At 38.4% G+C, this 20,051-nt stretch overlaps 2 protein-coding genes and 1 long non-coding RNA gene across 3 annotated transcripts in view; 1 reads left to right on the top strand and 2 right to left on the bottom strand.

The window, feature by feature from the left end:
• Positions 1–20,051, top strand: part of LOC111509333 (cilia- and flagella-associated protein 44) — a 253,118-nt gene that overhangs the window by 180,585 nt on the left and 52,482 nt on the right.
• LOC141485384 (uncharacterized) lies at positions 11,130–13,945 on the bottom strand. Its single transcript, XR_012467167.1, has 3 exons — positions 13,760–13,945; positions 12,427–13,700; positions 11,130–11,970 (listed from the first exon to the last, which is right to left on the bottom strand). It is a non-coding gene; the product is annotated as an uncharacterized lncRNA (long non-coding RNA).
• LOC111511991 (Proteasome inhibitor 31 kDa) lies at positions 18,435–19,510 on the bottom strand. The gene has a single exon (XM_023168074.2). It carries the CDS (start codon positions 19,388–19,390, stop codon positions 18,530–18,532), a length of 861 nt encoding a protein of 286 aa, XP_023023842.2. The 5' UTR covers positions 19,391–19,510; the 3' UTR covers positions 18,435–18,529.

Genomic DNA, 20,051 nt, shown 5'->3' with positions numbered 1-20,051 from the left:
GAATTGGATCATTTCTCTTCAGAGCAGCTGCCCGAGCAGCTGATGCACTCGGTATAGTTTTCGATACTGAACGAGGTGACCACAATTCTGTCACCGAGTTGGAACCTGTTCAGCAAAAAGCTCAGATGAAAGCCGCAGAGATTACCTCACTTCTGCGGAAACATAAGGATAGGCCAATGCATAGGGTCTTCTTCAATAACATAGGAGACCTTGGCGCCTGACCTTCGCTTTTCTCAGGTCGAGTGGGCTGAAGTCGGAAACTGAGGGGTTCATCATGGCTTGCCAGGATGGTGTCTTCAACACCTTAGTCTACCACAGTTGCGTGATGGGTATAGAGGTTCCTGACACAAGGTGCAGGGCCTGCCGCGAGGCGCCCGAGACTCTAATGCACTTGCTATCAGCATGTCCAGCATATGCGGTCTCGGCCTATATCCATCGATATAACGCGGCCCTAAGAGTGCTATACTACAATTTACGGCACTCTTACGGTATTGACGAGACACCGGTGTTGCCCTACGCTCCGGGGGATATTGAATCCGTTGTGAGGAACGAGAAGTGCCAAATTTATTGGAACTATTCGTTCCCCACCCTCAGGCTCATACAAGCTAATAAGCCTGATATAGTCCTTCTCGACCACCAGACCAAGACGATATTTGTCGTGGAGTTTTCAGCTCCTGGCGAGATGAATATCGTCAGAAAAGAGGAGGAAAAACGGATAAAATATCGAGATTTTCTCTTCGAACTCCGCAGACTCTATCCAGATCACTCTGTCAAGATGGTTGTTCTGATTATTGGAGTCCTTGGTGGAATGATGTCTTCTCTACTCTCGAATCTTAAAATCATACCGGCTTGCCGCACTAAGGCAGAACTCTTAGCCGCACAGATGCAGAAAGCTGTCATTCTTGGCTCACTGCGCTTGCTCATGTCACATGATTCTCGGACCCAATGATCACTCACCCCACGGTGTGGGGAGTGGTCATTGGTTGATAATGCTGGCGCGCCCTCCCGAATGTATCGAGGCTTCGGAAGATAGGGCTTGACCAGCGCAAACTACGGTGAAAAAAAAAAGATAATAATGATGTCCTCGAACATCAAAGTAAGACGATGTTCGTCATAGAGTTTTCGTCTCCTGGCGAAACGAACATCGCATCGTCGGAAAAGAGGAGGAAAAACGGACAAAATATTGAGACTTGCTCTTTGAACTCCGCAGGCTCTACCCAAACCATTCCGTAAAAATGGTGGTTCTGATCATAGGGGTTCTTGGTGGAATGATGGACACGCTACTCTCCAATCTAAAAATCATACCAGAAGGCCGTCATCCTTAGTTCACTACGGCTACTCAGGGCACATGATTCTCGGACCCAGTAATCACTCACCCCACGGACGTGAGTAGTGGTTATCTGAGTAAATGACCCAGTGCGGCCTCCGGAAATATCAGAGCTCCGGAGCTAGGGCCTGACTGGGACATCCTTTTATGGAAAAAAAATAATGATGTGAATTTATCAATTATAAAATACACCTGCTTCCAATCTTCCGAATAATCTAAAATTCGGCTTACACATCAAGGACCGACGACAGTACAAAAATTTATTATTATTAATGTAATAATGATAATACTGTTTTAAGAATTTTGAAATTTGATTTTTAGCCACATCCAATCCTTCGAATAATCAGCAGTTCGTGAACTTGGAATTGTTAGTACTGTTAGTGGCTTTCTCATCTACACCGACGAAGATATCAAACACTTGGCCACCTCCGGTTGGACTTTTCCCAACAATACAGGCGTCATCAACACAACTCATCTAACATTCAACATGCTCATACCCATCAAGCATTTTTTGAATATCTTCAACGATTATCAGTGTGTTTCCTACGGTAAACATACCATTCGATTAGTACGAGCTGGAGATGATAGCAACTGTTTCAAAATAGAAGAAACTCCTGCTGCACTAACATCGAAAACGGAAGTTAAATTGGAAATTGAAAATATCGAACTGAAAGTTAAACGACTCTTTCCGCATGATCAAATTAAATTGCAACTTTTGAAAGCTATCCAGCAGACACTCCTATTCTCATACCGTTCAGAAAATGGGAACTTCATATGCTGCCTGCTCTCACACAAGGTGCAAAAAATGAAATATGGGCCGTCAAGACTTCTTCGTTCCTCGAAAGCCCTCGCTATGTGATTGTATGTTTCCAAAAAAATCATGACTACACTAAAGTCAACAATGATCCAACAATATTCAATCATTTGAATATTACCAATATAACGCTCACTCTTAACGGTGAGAATTACCCCAAGGAAAATATGCATTTGAATTTTGCAAAGGGGAATTTTCCGCAAGCTTATTTCAACTACTCACAATTTGGTCTCAGCTACAAAATGACCAACATAATCCTCTTCTCACTTACACCGTCTTTACGGACAAAGCTCTCTTTGTCATCGATTGTTCCAGAAGGGATGAGAGCATCAAAAGTTCCAGTGTTGATGTAAAACTTGAAATCGAAGCATCCGAGGGATTTTCTCAAAATTCTAGAGCCTATTGCATAATTGTGCACGACACTGTCATAGAACACCTCCCACTCAGCGAAATTATTAAAAAATGGAACTGAACATGTGATTTTGCTTCAGTATCAATCGAAGAGTCAACATGAGAATAGCTGTTGTAGATATTCAAGGCTTCACCGTCGAGCAAAAATTCCATCCTAAGGAAATAGCCATTAGGATTAGAATTCAGTGTAGTAACTTTTTATTGCTGCCAAACACACCATTTTCAAGTTTGAGTAAAGAAGATCGTCGTACCGCCTGTTACTTGGAGCGAAACATTCACGGATTGAGGTGTCGATGTCATTTATGTGCGAGGACATCAAAAACATGACTTTCTAACTGAAAAATTTCACGAGTTTAATATACCGACACGCGTTGTGAATTTGGAGGGCTATGACAATACAACATGGATAGTTCCCACATTCGACAACAACGAAGGTGTCTCACCTTGTATGCATCACATTCGCAAGTGAACCAACTACAATTGCAGTCTCCGAAACGTAGATATTTTGTACAAATGGCTTTGTGATATATTACCAAAATAAAAATGTATAATAAATTTCTAAATCATTTCTTCTTTTTTATCTAACCTCACCGCCTTATGATACCATCAACAAAAATAGAAAACGTATGCAAAACGATCAAAAGCGCACGAAAAATGATCGAAAGCGCACGAAAAACGACCGTAAACGGACGTAAAACGATCGAAAACGCACGAAAAACGATCGTAAACACACGAAAAACGATCGAAAACGCACGGAAAACCACGTATTTTGAAATGTCATTGTCGAATACTTCGCTCCCCCATTGCCCTCACGTTGAGTCCACAACGCTTAACCTCTCGACGCTTTTGGATCTCCTTTTTCTCCTGATGATGCTAACTTGGTTAACAAAGAAAGATACGAGACGTAGTGCCCTTTTGGCATGTTGGAATGCTAGACTTCTGTTGAACCGACATGTTTTTCCTTAAATATATTTTGACGCACCCTGTACACTTCAACATCATGTTTGTTTTCAATGATGTATTTTGAGACACCCCGTATACAATGACGGATCGCAGGTTGAGTTGTCATATTTTTTCTTAAATCTGATTCATTATTATAAAATATATCATTTTCGCGCTTCCAATTTTCGTCGAGTAGTTCACGAATAATTCCAAAACCGGCAACGCTACATTACTCCATAAACAATGATTTATTGTACAACTGGCAACACCTGCTTGCACTAGCAACCCGTAAATCTCGATAACATCTCCATCTCTCTTTGCATCGATTACGTCACACGCATCTCTCGCTCTTACACACACATACACATCTTTACATGAAACATTAATTATTTCCCAAATCAAAGTATATTTTCCTATCTTCAATATGATAATGACGATTACATTTTACGGAAATCAAAAAAAAATGCTGTCAAATATAATGAATGAGTCAATTTCGGTCCCGACAAAAGAATACCCAACATTCGCAGTTAACTTCAATATCTTACGTTCGTGTTAATTAAAATCACGTGACTGGAACGTGACAAGGGGGCCGATAGGTTAGGTGGAGTACCAAGAGGGCCTGAGCGGTGATGTGGAGTACTAAGGGGGGCCGAGGGCAAGGGGGTCCACGCTTAAATCGCTACGATACTCGTTCCATCCTGCGTCGATGACGTCACACGTTTCCCCCACTCCTGTTTGAACCAAAAATTGCAAAAAGTTTAGCTCCACAAGAAAATACATGGGATTTTGAGCCAGAATCGGTGTTGTTCATCTACTCACCAAATCGTTATTTTTAACACCTCGACAGGTGTTTCGATCACCAAGTGATCATCTTCAAAGAGGAAGATTAAAACTGAATAAAATAACGATTTGGTGTTGGGAAAAAACTCCAGTAATATTCATTACTACACCAAAGGTTCCAAACGGTGCATCATAAATGGCTTATAATATTTATTTTTGAATCAACGGCCGAGTCCTTTTTTTCTTCGATTTCACGCTTGTCAAAATTGTAAATGCTCGCAAAATTTTGCGGATGCCGAATTTTCACTTTTTGGAGAAGAATGGGATTTGTTACCTTCTATTCTCCTGATGTAATCGCACTAATAAACAATACAATTCACAAAACACAAAGAATGAACAACACAAAACATCATTATATCAAACAAAAAACTAAATACATTTCTTGGAATCAGTCTGTAGAGCAACCTCAATTTCAATAACCATATGAGTTTGTGGACTGTGGCTACTCATCGTTTTGGTTCAACTCAGTACACTTCGAACTTCACTGTTTGAGTGATTCAACTCCAATGTGAATCGCTACTTTCGCACAGGCACCGCTCTTAGAGCGCCTTGAGGATTTTTCTGTAGTGTTTTGTGCTAGAACAAACTGTTCACTTTTTACGGATGTCATGGGGCTTTCTTTGTTTTTGCGCAACCGAAACGATCCTTTTTTTGGATCGGATCTTCACGTGCGATGAAAAGTGGATTGTATAAGACAACAGGAGACGTTCAGGACAGACATAGGACATAATTAGCCACTCAGGCATTTTCCAAAGGCGAAAACCTACCAAAAAGACCATAGTTACTGTATGGGGGTCTGTGGCTGGTGTGATTCACTATAACTTTCTGCAACAGAGCCATCTCATCACAGCAGAGTCCTATTGTGAGGAAATCGACAAAATTTACCCAAAATTGCATCAGCAGCAGCCGGTACTGGGTAACAGAAGATATCCGATCCTGCTCCACGACAATGTCCGTCCGCACACTTCACAAATCACCGTCTGAAAATTTAACGAATTAAGCGTCCAAGTTCTGCTCCACCCAACGTACTCCCCAGACCTCTCGCCAACCGATTACCATCTTTTCAAGCACTTTGGTAACTTTCTCACCGGTAGAACCTTCGACACATCTGAGACATCTATAAGTCAATCAGGAAAAGTATTTTGAAAATACAATAATTCAAAGTTCATTGTCCTTTTCTATGAACCAAGATACACTCACGGATTACATCGAATTTTCGATGAGCCGAACATTGAAGAAGCCTTCAAAACTTCTTGCTCATTCTAACAAATGTTAGATAACCCCGAAGACAATATGTTGAAAAATGAAAATTCGGGGATATATGGAATGAACTACGAGGACCATGACAAAAAATACATCAGTCTGACTAAGCGAGCTATTACAACTCGTTTCATAGAACACGTAGCTAATATCCGATTTCGAAGACCAGAAAAATTTAGTATCGCTCAACATGCTTTGAATTTATTTCTCGCCAGAGGTTCCAGTGTTGTCCTTCATTTCAGTATTGAATGTTGATGTCGAGGGGGTGGATGGTTATAAGTACTACCCCTTCCATAAATCTGTCCTTGGAGCGTCTTGACACTTGAAATATCAACTATGGGGTATCATTAAATTTGAAAATCAAACATTCATATAATTTCCGGAAGTTGAAAAAAATCTCCCAATAGGAATGGTAAAACGTGTCTCTCAGTGAGCAAATTCATTGTCTCGAATTTCGAAAAAAAAAATGCAAAAAAAGACAAACCTATAAGTGACTGAGGGCGATGACATCTTTCCTCACAAAAGTGAAAGACAGAGGACGAATCTCATTGGCGGTAGATGTCGAAGCTTTGCTTCGTATGTGACTGCCTTGGGAGGATTGTTTATCTTTGATATTCGAAAATTCAGTTCTCTGTCATCGACTTTACTTACATACTTCTTTGAGAACAGTTATTGAGTCCAACAATGTATTTGTGGTTCAGCCTAGCACCACTAGTGAGACCTGGAGGGTTGAAATAGCGCTGTCTGGTGTTCTGTTTGGGTTCTAGTCTAAAATCGGTGTGTACTCTTTTTGGTTTTGATTCAGTATTGCAAGTGTCTGAAAGCAGTTTTTTTATACAATATTGCCAGTTGAAAATACAATCCGTTTCTGATTATAAATAAATATATGTTCTGTTCATAATTGCCATGTATTCCTATACATTTCCAACCAAAGATTTCTATACGTGTTCCAAATCAGTCCTTATTATGAGGTGAGTTGGAACACAAAAAAACAATATTTATTATTAGAATGGTCTTTGAAAACTTAGCTTTTACTAAAAATTTTTGAATTGGAATTCATAGCTTTCAATCATTTTCTACGTTACAAGTACAAACGTGTTTCTCTTCACCCCGTTTTACGGTACTTTCAGTTATTTTCTTGATAGCTTGTTTTCAATATCTCCCATATTTCGTAGTGGACAGTGGTGAGAACTGTCAGGGATTCATCATATACATTTAATTCTAAACCCTCATCGGTGTTTATTTTCAATTTCCTACGTGAATTAAATATTCGAAGTATGTTGTGTAGACTAGACACAAAATCCTCCATCTCATGCTGCTTGTAGAAACATCAAACTTGAAGCAAATTCGTGTGGGCTGAATGTACTCTTCGACTTCTGAAACTCATAGCTCTTTAATCTCTGAGATCCTTCAGATATTGTTATTATTATGGAGACAGAAATAACAAAGAAGCATCAAAAGATACTGAATCTCACCAAGTGTCAAATATAAGGTTGAGAGATGGTAAGCATGGTATGTTTAAAAGTATTTTGATTGAATAACAATTTAAAAAAACATTTTTGGTATTCTGAGTTACGACCATTGTTGAGAAAACCGATAAAATTGTTATTTATAACAAGAGACGATATACACTTACCTTTAGAAATCAAGAAGTATCAAATAAATTCATCAAAATAACCAAAATATGTAGATACACCAAACACAGGCATGACCTGTATGTTTGTTTCACCAGCCAAGTTGCTGTCTTCAGGGGATGAAGTGAACTAAATCCTCACTCTGAATCTGGCCTTTATTTATATTTTTTCGGGTAGAAATTCACGAGAAATTTTTTCGTAAAAGTTTCTACTAATTTTTAACAGGGCGATTAATATGAAGGTATCTAGTACCGCTCAACGCGCTTTTGAGAACTGTCATAGTACGGAAGCGCAAAAGGGCTACATATTTTTATTATTGTTTTTGGAAATTCCGACTTTTTTCACGAAATTTCGATTTCAATCTCGAAATTTCGAATATAAACTCGAAATTTTGGCTTTTAACTGAGCTTTTCATATATTTCAAGATACTTGCAACGAATCTTCCAAACGGAAGACTTTGCACAGTAAAATCTGATGGTTTTACATCTGCACGGCATTAGCTGGTTTAGCTGTTGTTTTTTTCCACACGCACCTACAAAATCGTAGGTGTTTGAGCAAACTTCTTATTTTCAGAAAAATAAGATTTTATTTGACTGTTTGCTTTTTATTCAAAAAACAAAACTAGGGGAGGGGTGGGCATAGTGGCCACCCTAAGGAACATCTATTTTTTTCCACCCCTAAACTTTTTTGAAACATTTTATAAATCCCTTCAACATTTAGTATGGTTACTTAGGCCTGATCCAAAAATAAAAACGACTTGATTTTCAAACTTATTTGAACAAAATTTTGACTTTACCAAAAGTTGTCAAAGTGGCCACTTTAGGCCACTAGGTAAGGCAAAGTGGCCACTGCCTTAATGGATTTAGGTAGGAAAAAATAAAACGCATTTACTTTCAGAACTCAAAACGATTGTATTAGGGTTTTAAACAAAAATAGGCATTACTGAAAGTATGTGAAACTATGAAATCACTGGTATTTACATAAATCACAAATAAGCTCATCGTCCTCCTCTTCGGCTCCTGTGCAGGCTTCGTGAGCCCATTTGAGGCACCCAGAACAACTAATCCAGCCTTCGTTGTCCTTGGATTTCGGGTAACAATCACCACAGAATAAACAATCGACGTCGATGGCGTTGCCTTCATCGTCATCATTATAGAGATCGTCATTCTTTTTCTTAAACAATGCGCGTTTTCCTTTATTTTCAATTTTAGCCACCCTTTTCTTAGGAGCCTGCTGTTTCTTTTCGATTTCCCTTTCTCTTTTTGTTTCTAGTCTACATTGTTTCGCATTCTCTTTATCTTCATTTTCTTTCCTAATTGCCATGAGAGTGGCCTTATATGGACTAGATGTTAAAACTATTGCTGTTCCTTTCTTCCGCTTAGTTTCTCTTTTGATAATCCTATTGACCTTGGGTACAGGAACAATTTCACGTGGACTTACAGCAAATGAAGTGGACAGCTTGTTTGGTGGTCTGTTCAAATTTGAAGTTGTTTCTAGGGAACCAGCTAATGAAGTGCTGGGAATAGACGGATCAAATGTGGCAGAAGGAAGCCCACTGCTAGAGCTGATTGGATGATCAACAGAAGGTAGATTCCACATTTTCTGAAGCCTTTTATGGCGATACCTGGTGTAGCTGCCTTCAAAAACGCTTCACCAAGTAGCCGGGAAACCTGGAATTGGGTCACTGTCCATCCTGGATTATTTCTTGAGAGCTTTTCATTGCTTTGTACAAAATACGTATTGAAAGGTACCATAAACGCAACGTCAAGTTGCACAAATCAGTGACATGATTGTCTCTGGCTTTTTCGATGAAGTCTAAGTTGTTCGTGTGAGTTGCATGACCGTCTAGTATCAGAAGAATCGGGTCGTCTTTTGTTGGCTTTGAAAATTTTAAGAAGTGGTCAAACCATGGGGTGAATATTTCCATTTGCATCCAACCAGTAGGATGACATGCAAAAGCTGATACGGGAGGTGCACCATCTTGCAATTCAACTTTCATTCTACATCTTGGTAAAATCACAAAGGGTGGTATAAATGTTCCTCCAGCTGACACAGACTACAAAAGTTGAAAGAACGCCTCGTTCAGCAGATGTTAAAGAGCCGACTTGTCGCCGACCTTTCAGAGCAAAGACCTTGGACGACTTGGACTGGACTGTTAAGAGTCCAGTCTCATCAACATTGTACACCCTATGAGGTAAGAATACGTGATCTTTCTGAATGCCTTCCAAAATGTCAAAAAACTTTGATACATTAGTTTTGATAAACGCTTGAGCCCGTGCAGCTGAAGTCAGGCTTCCGTAATGCAATCATAGGGTGGCGTTTTCTAAATCCCTGTACCCAATCTTTCCCAGCAGCTTTTTTTTCATGACTAAAGTTATGAGGTATGCAATTTTTAACAGCGAGTTTGTAGGCGAATGGCCTGTAGATCAGCGACTGTTACACAAAAAAAACGGACTTTCATGTCCAAAAGATGGTTAACTATTTCTTTTTCCTGCTCCTCAGTAAATATGGGCCGAAAGTGACCAAGAACCTTTTTTGTGTTTACTGCTTGAACATTTTTGTCGAGTGCTCGCCGTTTTAAAATATTTTGAGGTACCTGGAACCTTTTAGCTGCGGTTTGCCAAGGCAACCCGTCCTCCTTCACTGCATCAATGGCCTTTTGCATATCTTCAGAGTTCCAGGCTGCTGAGCGGTTTTCCTTTTATACTTGGACACCATACTGTTCTTCTGTAAAAAAACACGGAATTAGAATGACTGAAGTTTGCCGTAATCTTGCTCTCGATATTATAAGCCTACTTAGTTTTGTTTGTGATGAATGCAGTTTCAAAAATCAAGTTTTATGCAACATACATTGCGGGCAAAGTGGACACATTCGCGGCCACGGCTGTGGCCACTTTGCCCTCTAGCACGCCATTTTCTAAATAGAGTATTTCACGTACAACCCGTTGTAGTATCTACTGTTGAGACATATGAATTCAAAGCTAGAAACATGTTGGTTTGCACGATTGATGTAGAATTTACTTCACCTAGGCCTACAATAAAATGAAGCGAAACATGTGATGCACTTACCTAACGTCAGAGCTTGCATCTGAGCGGCACCAAACTACAACACAATAACAACAATAACAACGGCTGCTGGGCGAGTAGTTGTGAATATTACCGCGAGGCTGCAGCACTATACAGTGAAGAAAACTTCAAGTGGCAACTTTGCCCGCAGTGGCCACTATGCCCACCCTTCCCCTACTATATAAAACAATAAACAAACTCAACTTCAATACTAGATATGAAATTAATTAGATTACTAACTTAGATTGCCCGTACTCGACCATCGGTACCAGGAAAAATTTACGTAATTTTTCCTTTTGGCCATGCGTTTCTGAAAGTTATCGATGTTTCAGAGACCTCTGATCGCTTCATCTGCTACATTGAACTTTGTGGGTAGCCAATGTCGTTCATTAGGATTTGTATAATTAGAAATTTCTCCAATTTTGTTGGCAACAGAAGTCTTATAGATCCTGTGATGTGACTCAAAACTATTTTAGAATGAATCCTGAAGACCTTATCATCTATTTTTATGCTGTGGCCATTTTCGATAGTTTTAGCCAATCTTGATCCAAAAAAAGCTGCTTGAAGATCAATTCTGGGTACTGTCATGGGTGTCAAGGAAGTGACTCTTAACCTAGCCATTACCAAAGGCGTTTTAATCTGATCATTGGGATCTTTCATTTGAAAATATAACACAGCAGTATATCCATTTCCAGTGCCATCCGTGAAAGTATGTAGTTGAATTTCAACAATATAACTATTAAATCCATACCATCCAGGAATTCTCAAATTTTTTATTTTAAAAACTGCAGATAGCCAAGATTTCCATTTTCCAAATAGATCAGAAGTGATTTTTATCATCCCAAGAAATTTTATGTGATCATACTTCCTGCATCAAAATTCTGGCTTGTATAGTGAAAGCTGCTAACAGGCCAAGTGGATAATAAACTGACATTACCACTTTTGATAGTTCTCTCTTCGTGGGAATATTGTCTGTTAGAATGATTTTCTCATGTTTTTTCGAAAATGTATCAGGAAACTGAGAAAATCATTTTTTGTATTCCATATTAAACCTAAAGTTCTTTCAGACGTGGGTAACTTTTCAGTGTCGGTTCTACTTTTGAATAGTAATTCAACAGGTATATGTCAGGACATGACTAGAATTGCTGACCCAGTTTATCATTCTAAATTCGCCTTGGTTATGGATGTTTATGACTCGGTGAACAATTTCAATAGCTTCTGCTTCGTTTTTAAAACTGTCTTAAGTCCTAAGTAATCATCCATGTAATGATATTTTTCAATAGCTTTCACTGCTTCTGGATTTCATTTGGTGAGTAAGGATAGGTCCGTCTTTATCTATTCCCCTCAACAGAAAATGCTGCGAATCTTGATCTTCATTTCGTATGCATATCCTCAGAAACATTTCTTCAATGTCTCCCATCACAGCTATTCGATTTTGACGAAAATTATATAAAATGCTTACTAAGTAATTCAAAAGGTCAGGACCTTTTCATAAATTTTCATTCAAATTGGTTTTCTCTATTTTGGCTCTAGCATCAAATACATATCTGAATTTTTGTGGTTTACTAGGATGTTTCACTGCAAAGTGTGGCAAATACCAGGTTTTGTGAGACGTAACGGCGGCTTCTTCGCAAGTCAAAACTTTTGCGTATCCTTTTTTAACGAAATTTTCTATCCTTTTGGAATATTGCTCTCCAATATGCTTATCTTTCTGCATTTTCTCCTCTACAGTAAATAATATATTCAATGCGGTAGCAAATTATATCAATCAGAATAGTTTCATTCATTAGTTCTTTCGATTTGTCATCTTCAAAAACATCATTTTTCATACAACATAAAATAGTGAGCTTCGACTCGATATTTGAAATATGAAGTTTCCATGAACCACCATTAATAATTTTGATTTTGAAATAACAGGTGGCTATTGTTTAATCGATGTGGTCCTGGCCAATCAGAATCAGCGGTTTTGCATTTCTGAGATTGACCAATGGAATTCGTAACAGATGATTCCAAGGTCGCTAAATTTTTGACATCTAAAAATTGAACAGGAAGTTTCAAATTTGAAACTGTTCTTACGTTTGACATGTAAAAAATTTTCTGATTTACCGTTCCCTGAATTTTCAAATTGACACGTTTTGATTAGTCGTCAGTATAGGAAGTACAGTTGGTCTAATACATTTTTATGGATCATTTACACCATTCACTTCTATCTCCTCGACAAGGTTGGAGTCCATCAAAGTAACCGTGCTTCCTTCATCAAAGAGCTCATATGTTTTCATCGACTTTTTGGGGCCGATGACAGGGAAACGGTTTTATATCCGTTTGGGCAAACTTCTTAGTTTCGGGAAATTGAGTTTTTATTTGATTTTTGCGTTTTATTCAAAAAACAAAACTGACAATAATATTGGTAACTATATAAAACAATCTCAACTTCAATACTAGCTGTGAAATTAATTCACAACAGTAGGAATCACATGAAAGTCAAGGGTTTAGAATTTTAACCAGAAACGTGTTTCGGGCTTTTGGCCCATCATCAGTATGGTGCAGACAAGTGTAAGGATGGGCAACACTTGGTTACCAAAAGAAAGAAATACAAATGCACGTAGCCATCAGCAGAAGCCAGCCGCACATTTAGGTTTCAGTTAATAGATCTTGCGTTTAGAAGAAAACTATTAAAATCACCACGGAGGCAGCTATATCTACCTGCGTGACATCCAGGCCGGAAAATTCTACAAATATGAAGGTTAATCAATGTCTTAATATAGATACAGAAGTTAATAATAGGAAACATTTCCACAAACATATACTCCGGGGTGGGAGTCGGAATGATAATTGAATATCTTCCGGAGAGGTTCATATGACATGCTCCAGTTCAGGCGAAAACACAATTGCGCAGGTGGCGCGCAATGCACATCCTACTAAATTAAATGCAGATATAGTTTGACTAGTTGTAATTAACTGTTTATTAGGGATACTCAAACTGTTCACTCCGTCTGAAATGACCTTCCCGGTACTGACAGGAGCAAGTACTCCGAAACCGGTCTATCGGTGGTCGTCCGACCAAATAAAATTAATTTCTGCTTTTCATATATAGGAAATTACTTGCGACGAATCTTTCAATGGGAGACGTTGCACAGGTGCCTGATGGTTTTACTTCAGCTTTCTGCGCGGCATCAACTGGGTTAGTTGTTATTTTTCTGTCGGTATCTGCCATACATACATGAAAGGAAGAGGATAAAGGAAGATTAAACAGTTCAATCTTCCTCTTGAAGATGATCACTTGGTGATCGAAACACGTATTAAGGTGTTAAAAATAACAATTTGGTGTTGGGAAGAAACTCCAATAATATTCTACTTTTTACAAAATATGTATGTTCAAAGCAGGGATAAGCTGATATTTCCATGCCTAAAAGAGAAAGATCTATTAACTATTAATGTTATAACCATTTTTCGTTCAATACTTACCTCATGACGAATCCAGCGAGGTCGATAGTACGGGTAGGGTTCATCGCCAGTAATATTGATCTGCTTTTGAGTAGATAGCCAAAATAATGACCATTTGCTAATTGTTTTCATCATTTTGTGAATTCATAACAAAATAACATAACCTCACTTATGCTTGTCATCTGAAGGTTCATTAGAACTACCAAGTCACTTCATTATAAATATCAGGGTTCCCAACCTAAAATATAACTAACTAATATAACTAATGAAAAAAATGGAAAACAAGCGTTTTTTTTTGTTAAATATGAAGAGTTGTGGAGAATAATCGTTTTCCTCCCGAGGAGTTGTACTCCTAGATCATCGTCCATCCTGTCCTTTCCAGGAAGGTGGACAGGTCTCTGGGAGACATCTCATTTATATCGGCAGGTGTAGACTCGCCGAACACCGGACATTCGCATATAACATGCCTGACAGTTTCATGTTTCACTAACCCCATATTGTGGAGGTATTTCCTTAGTTGACAGTGGCCAGTCAGAAATCCTACTGATTTCATCCCATCTCTTTAGGGATTGAGCATGGGTGTGGCGTTTCGCTAGTTCTGCAATTGTCGAAGTCATCAGACCGTAGGTGCCACTGGGTCCTAAAATTCTTAGTCCAGCCGCTTCCTTGGCAATGCGATCACCTTTACTCCTGTCGTGCCCTTTAACCCACCTCAGGATAATGTTATTATCTACCGAGGCTTTGGCTAAATTTTGGTGGCACTCTAGTACTAGCCCTGAGGAAACACGTTGTCTGTTCAAGGCTAATAGGGCTTGTCTGTTATCAGTGCAAATTGTTATGTTTTTGACAGAAATTCCTTTCCTAGTTATTTCTTTTGTGGCGGTTGAGATGCCAGCCAGTTATTTTTGAACCACGCTGGTATTTTTTCCCATTCCCACTTAATCCTTAGTCTTAGTGACCTGGAGTGCACTACACATTCTGAGCCTTCTTTGGTTTTTGATATATATATATATATATATATATATATATATATATATATATATATATATATATATATATATATATATATATATATGGACCTGTCCATAACGTACAGGTCCAGTGGGGTCAGACTAGTAATTAATTCCATTGCATTGTTCTCATAGCTCATGTGATGTTTAAACAAGTCAATCGCTATATTTGATATAATTTTTGGATGGCCGTTGCTTGTAGAGCTTTCGGTCCCCATGCAATGACTCCGTACGTTAACATAGGTCTTATTATTGCAGTGTAGATCCAGGTGATCACACGGAGTGAAAAACCCTATGCGCGTCCCACTGTCCTCCGACAATGCTCATGAGCCACATATCGGGATTGATCGACAGTGAGTGTTCCTTACACCATTTTGAGGTGATTATAATCAGAGTATCCAAATAAGGGGTGATAATACCCCTCCCTGTGGACATCCCCTCATAGCCAGGCCTCTCACTGTGATGTCTTCTGCATTGATACTTATTACTCTACTAGAGAGCATCTTAAGTATCCATTCTCCTACTACTAGAGGTACATTCCTGGAGTGTAGTTGCTGGCTAATCGTTGGGAAGGTTGTTTTATCACATGCTCCCTCGATATCTGTGAATATACCCAGAGTGAATTCTGTGTTGTCCAATGATATTTCGATTCTGCCAACCACATGATGAAGGATCGAATCAGTAGACCTTCCCGGAATATATGCATGCTGATTTGGATGAAGTGGGTTGTGAACTAATACTTCATCTCTTATGTACCGCTCACATAGCCTCTTCATAGTTTTCAAAAAGAACGTTGTGAGACTGATTGATCGAAATGCTTTTGGTAATGTGTAGTCCATCCTACCTGGTTTGGGTATAAATACTACTCGCACAATATAAGCTCCACTCTCTGGTTGAGGCAGTGATCCACTAGTGCCTCCATTTCTCTGGTCGATGGTAGAGTGGCTGCATCTGAAGGGATATACATCGATGCGAGTGTCAACGCCGTATATTTGCTTTTTCCATCTGGACATTCCACTTTAACCACAGTGAGATCTGAGATGCAGAAATGTGCAATCGGAAAGGCTCTGTAACTCCTACGAATGTAAACAGTAGTCTTAGGTTGCTGATTGCTTGGTAAGCTGAAAATTTGACCAGTTAGGCTACTAACTGGTAGTCAGTGTGGTAAGCTTTGGGAGCTTATCTACACTGACAACGGCAAGTGATGCCTCCTCCCACGGCTTAATGTTCACTGTGGCTTTCTTCAGCCACTCTAGCGTCACGTCGTCATCGCACACCACTCTGATGATTTCACCGGAGTACGTCCACGACTTGAACGTGGGCTCCAGCAGTTGTTTTTTGATGAAACTCTGCCGTTCTGCCGTAAACTTACCGTACGGGTTAGTCTCATCTATGATGGCAACCTTGAGATGTTTCACGGCGGCCTCCACAAAGGTTTAGGAAGGTGCAGCGACATTACTGTTCACCTTCTTGGGGTTCTCTCCGTGAAGGTGCTCACGTGAAACCGCTTGCCTTTATTCAAGGCGGAGCTCTTGGAGCCCGCCGCAGAATGTGCCCCTGCTGTTGTAGGTGGAGTGGAAGAGAAGGAGGGTGCACTTAAATTGCTGCCTTTCCTGCCACTTTCGCTCTTTCTACTTTTAGCCTCGGCGCCGCAAATGCGCTTACGCCTTGGCCTTTGTGTTACATCACGAGGTGATCTGCTATATTCAGCCTCATTCTGAACGGTAGATTGGAGTGGACATTACTGTTCATCCCTAGCTACCGCCATAGATTGAGGTGAGCATTTCTGTCCAGCCTCGGGATTGGTTTTAGTTTGATTTGTTTCAATTGTATTCATGTGTTCCCACGAGTAGCAAGTGAAGAGTTTGTCAACTCTGATAGAGCCCCGCATTACCAGGCTGATTACAATGAAGTTTCGCCCGGTTCCTCAAGGGGATCGTTCGTAACCGCATATCACCCTGCGGCCATTCAGCTGTCGGCACGATTCCTTTGTATGGCTCAAACAATAATGTTTTCACTTGCTATTTGCTACAAATGTATTTTTTTTACATAACTTGGTTAAATAAACTATCTATCTATCTATAATTGACATTCACTTTTCTGTGTTGAACGTCTTGATAAAACATGCTTCCAATTTTCATCAAGCAATAGATGAAACCTAAATAAACATAGAGTATGGTATTATTTAATATATGTGTATTTTAAACAGATGAATTAAAATTCTGATAGATATGTTGTGGAACAGAAGCATAAACTCAGTAAGTATTACTACAGATAAGAATCTTTCATGAAAGAGGTGAAGATTGTACACCAAGTTATACTAATATATATGTTGATCAAATGCATAAAACATTTTAATTTCTAACCAAATTGTTCATATCATGGTTCTTGATTTTGGAACCTTCACACCAATCAAGTCCCACTTTTTAGAGAATTCAAAGTTATATTGATACTTTTGTAACTTGGTATTTCATTAATTTTGTTTACACAAAATAATTTGGCAGTACCATTACTCAGTTTCATTTCTGCATAGCCATATTAACAATTTGAAAGCTTGAGAGACAAAATAGAGGCAAATAAATCGATCTGAAATATATTCATGATAACCTTAAAACAGTTTAAAAGTTGTTTAAAGAAAACAACCAATTGAATCAACTAATAGCAATGGCCAACTCGTTTGCAATTAGTTTTATGGTGTAAATGGGTCTTCAATCCGACTGTCTCAAAATTTCACTCAATATTATAATGCAGAATTATGAAAAATTAGGAACAATGAATCATAAGCACTCCTTAGATCGTCGATGAGTTCAAAACCTCAACTTCCGCCATCATTTCTACATGGTATTCTTAGAAGTTACTCCTAAATATTCAACTTCCTCTACACGCTCCAATACTTCATTATCCATTTTTGTGTTCGACATTTCGGCTCCGATTTTAGAGCCATTTTCAAGAAATCGATGTGACTTGACACCAGGGCCTCAATCTCCCTAGTCCCTGGTTTCGTCACTAGTTCTCTCTGAGGTCTCAATCTGCCTACGCCTTAGATGTTATAACTTTGTCAAGTCTACATTCATGAATAATATGTCTCAGTATGGTAGATATGCAATGTAGGTTTTTCATGGTACAATTTTCATTTCCACCTCAATTCAACCTGCTCACAATGGGTTTAGAAACTCAGACTTGAAGCAATATTCAACTCATTCAATTGATCTCAACATATAAACCATTTTTTCAAAATTATTTCTTACCCTATTTCGAAAACTGCACGACAAAAAACATCACTTCAAAAGCACTGATTTAATTTTTTTAATATGTCATATCAATAATTTCACCTTGTGAGACATTTTATCAATGAGTATATTGCATTCACAAAAAATTTTCAAATTTCCAATGTTTCTTACACAGTTTTCAATAATGAATTCAATTCCCATACATGTTTATGATTGGGAAAAATAATTCAAAAACTATCACATGATGAAAACAAACTAAAGAGAAATTAGTTTTAGGTGCTGAGAAAAAGTAGATGCCAAAAGTACTCTCAATTTCATACAAGGCCAAATTTCAATGAGTTCTAAAAATTTCACCTTAATATTTTCAAACCATTTGGTATGTTCGTGGCATTCCAACCTGAAATATATTTTCTAAAGACTTGAATAATATCTGAAAATATTGAATGGTTCATCTCATACATTATTGTTGATTTTATTCACAACTTGAGAAGGAATACAAATTGACATAATTTCCTGTTAGCTATCATTTTGATGCTTACATTAAACTAATTTTACATAAACATATCATCATATCCCGGAGGTGGAAATTCATCATTATCTGGCCTGTTAGGTCTTCTATTAAAGGACCTATCTACATCTGGAGGTCGAAATGGATCAAACCTGGCACCTGGTGGTATTGCTCCTGGAGGAACTCCAAGGTTTCCTGGATGAAGAGGTGGGCCTCCAAATGATGGTCCTGGTGGTTGAAACAGCATTCCCCCACCACCAGGACCTCTATTGCTTGGAACCCTCAAGGGGTCAATCCCTCCTAAAGGATCTAAATCTGATCTACCATAATTTCTCGGATCCACGATTGGAAAAGGACCCACCGACAGTGCAGGACCCCACGGCAACTCAGGTCTTTGATTTTCAATGAGACTTGTATTTCTACGAGTATCTTGCTCTGATTCTGTCTGGCAAGACATTTCCTTAGTTTTTTTAGAAATTATGACTTTGTCGATTAGTTGCTTTTTTATTTTATCACTGATATTTCTATTATCAGGTATCATTTCATCCAAAGTTCCTTTTTTTTTGACTACCCAACTGGAATTCAACAGTATGAGAGAAACAGAACGTTCATCCACTCTCAATAAATTTATCATCACCCCATCATCTACAATAGTTGCTTTGAAATTATACAAACGTCCTTGGTAGATATATCTTATGGCATAAAACTGATTCCAATCCCTAGGCAGTACTTCGGATTTCATTTCATTACCTTCAAGAGTTTTAGATTCACCTAATCCTACAGTTCTGAATCCATGTGAAACGAGAACAAGATGAGTGAAGCATACCAAAATGTCTTGATCACTTTTAATATCCTTTTCCACACTACCATACAATAAGTCCCATCCAAACAGAGCGTTGGCCATGGTATCCTTTATTTTTTTAATGTACTTTCACGACAGTAATTTAACAATACATTTCTTTTTACTAGGAGAACCATGAATTGTCAAATTATAATTGAGAATTGAAATAAACAATAACACCAAATTCTTCTTCTTCTTTTATATACAGAAGTTTTAGTCCGATGGAAGATTTCGTCCTCAGACATGTACCCAACTTCTAGTCATTCAAGAATGAAGATGTAAGACAGACATATGAATTTTTTTTCCGTTGAATTATTCAAATTCAGACATATTCCAGAATTTAAATTCGATATTACCTCCAATTCCAATAACTTCTTCCGAACGCTAGCGTCACGTGAAGGTATCTCAAGAACATTCATAAAATGATGAAGTATCAAGAATGGTAGAAAAATTAATTCACAAATCTACCTCTTGATCAACAATAATAATGAAAGAAATAATTTAAAAAAGCTTCAGATACTTAATGTTTGACAACGGAAACGCCCTCTCTGCGGAAAATTTGAACTGAGAGAAGAAATGGTCCATTTGTTCCCAAGATACCGCCAAGGGTACCTTGGAGATTATGAGATTATATATATATATATATATATATATAATATATATATATATATATATATATATATATATATATATATATATATATATATATATATAAACAGAAGTT

This window comes from Leptinotarsa decemlineata, unplaced genomic scaffold (genome assembly GCF_025532065.1).
Source record: "Leptinotarsa decemlineata unplaced genomic scaffold, Ldec_3_MD MMD2_tig00026328_RagTag_RagTag, whole genome shotgun sequence".
NCBI classification, from domain to species: Eukaryota; Metazoa; Arthropoda; class Insecta; order Coleoptera; family Chrysomelidae; genus Leptinotarsa; species Leptinotarsa decemlineata.
The sequence above is the reverse complement of the archived record's forward strand: the minus strand, read 5'-3'. Positions and strand labels throughout refer to the sequence as shown.

What these genes read in the sequence shown, in the direction of transcription:
- LOC111511991 (XM_023168074.2), bottom strand. Translation starts at nt 19,390, where the DNA reads ATGGCCAACGCTCTGTTTGGATGGGACTTATTGTATGGTAGTGTGGAA.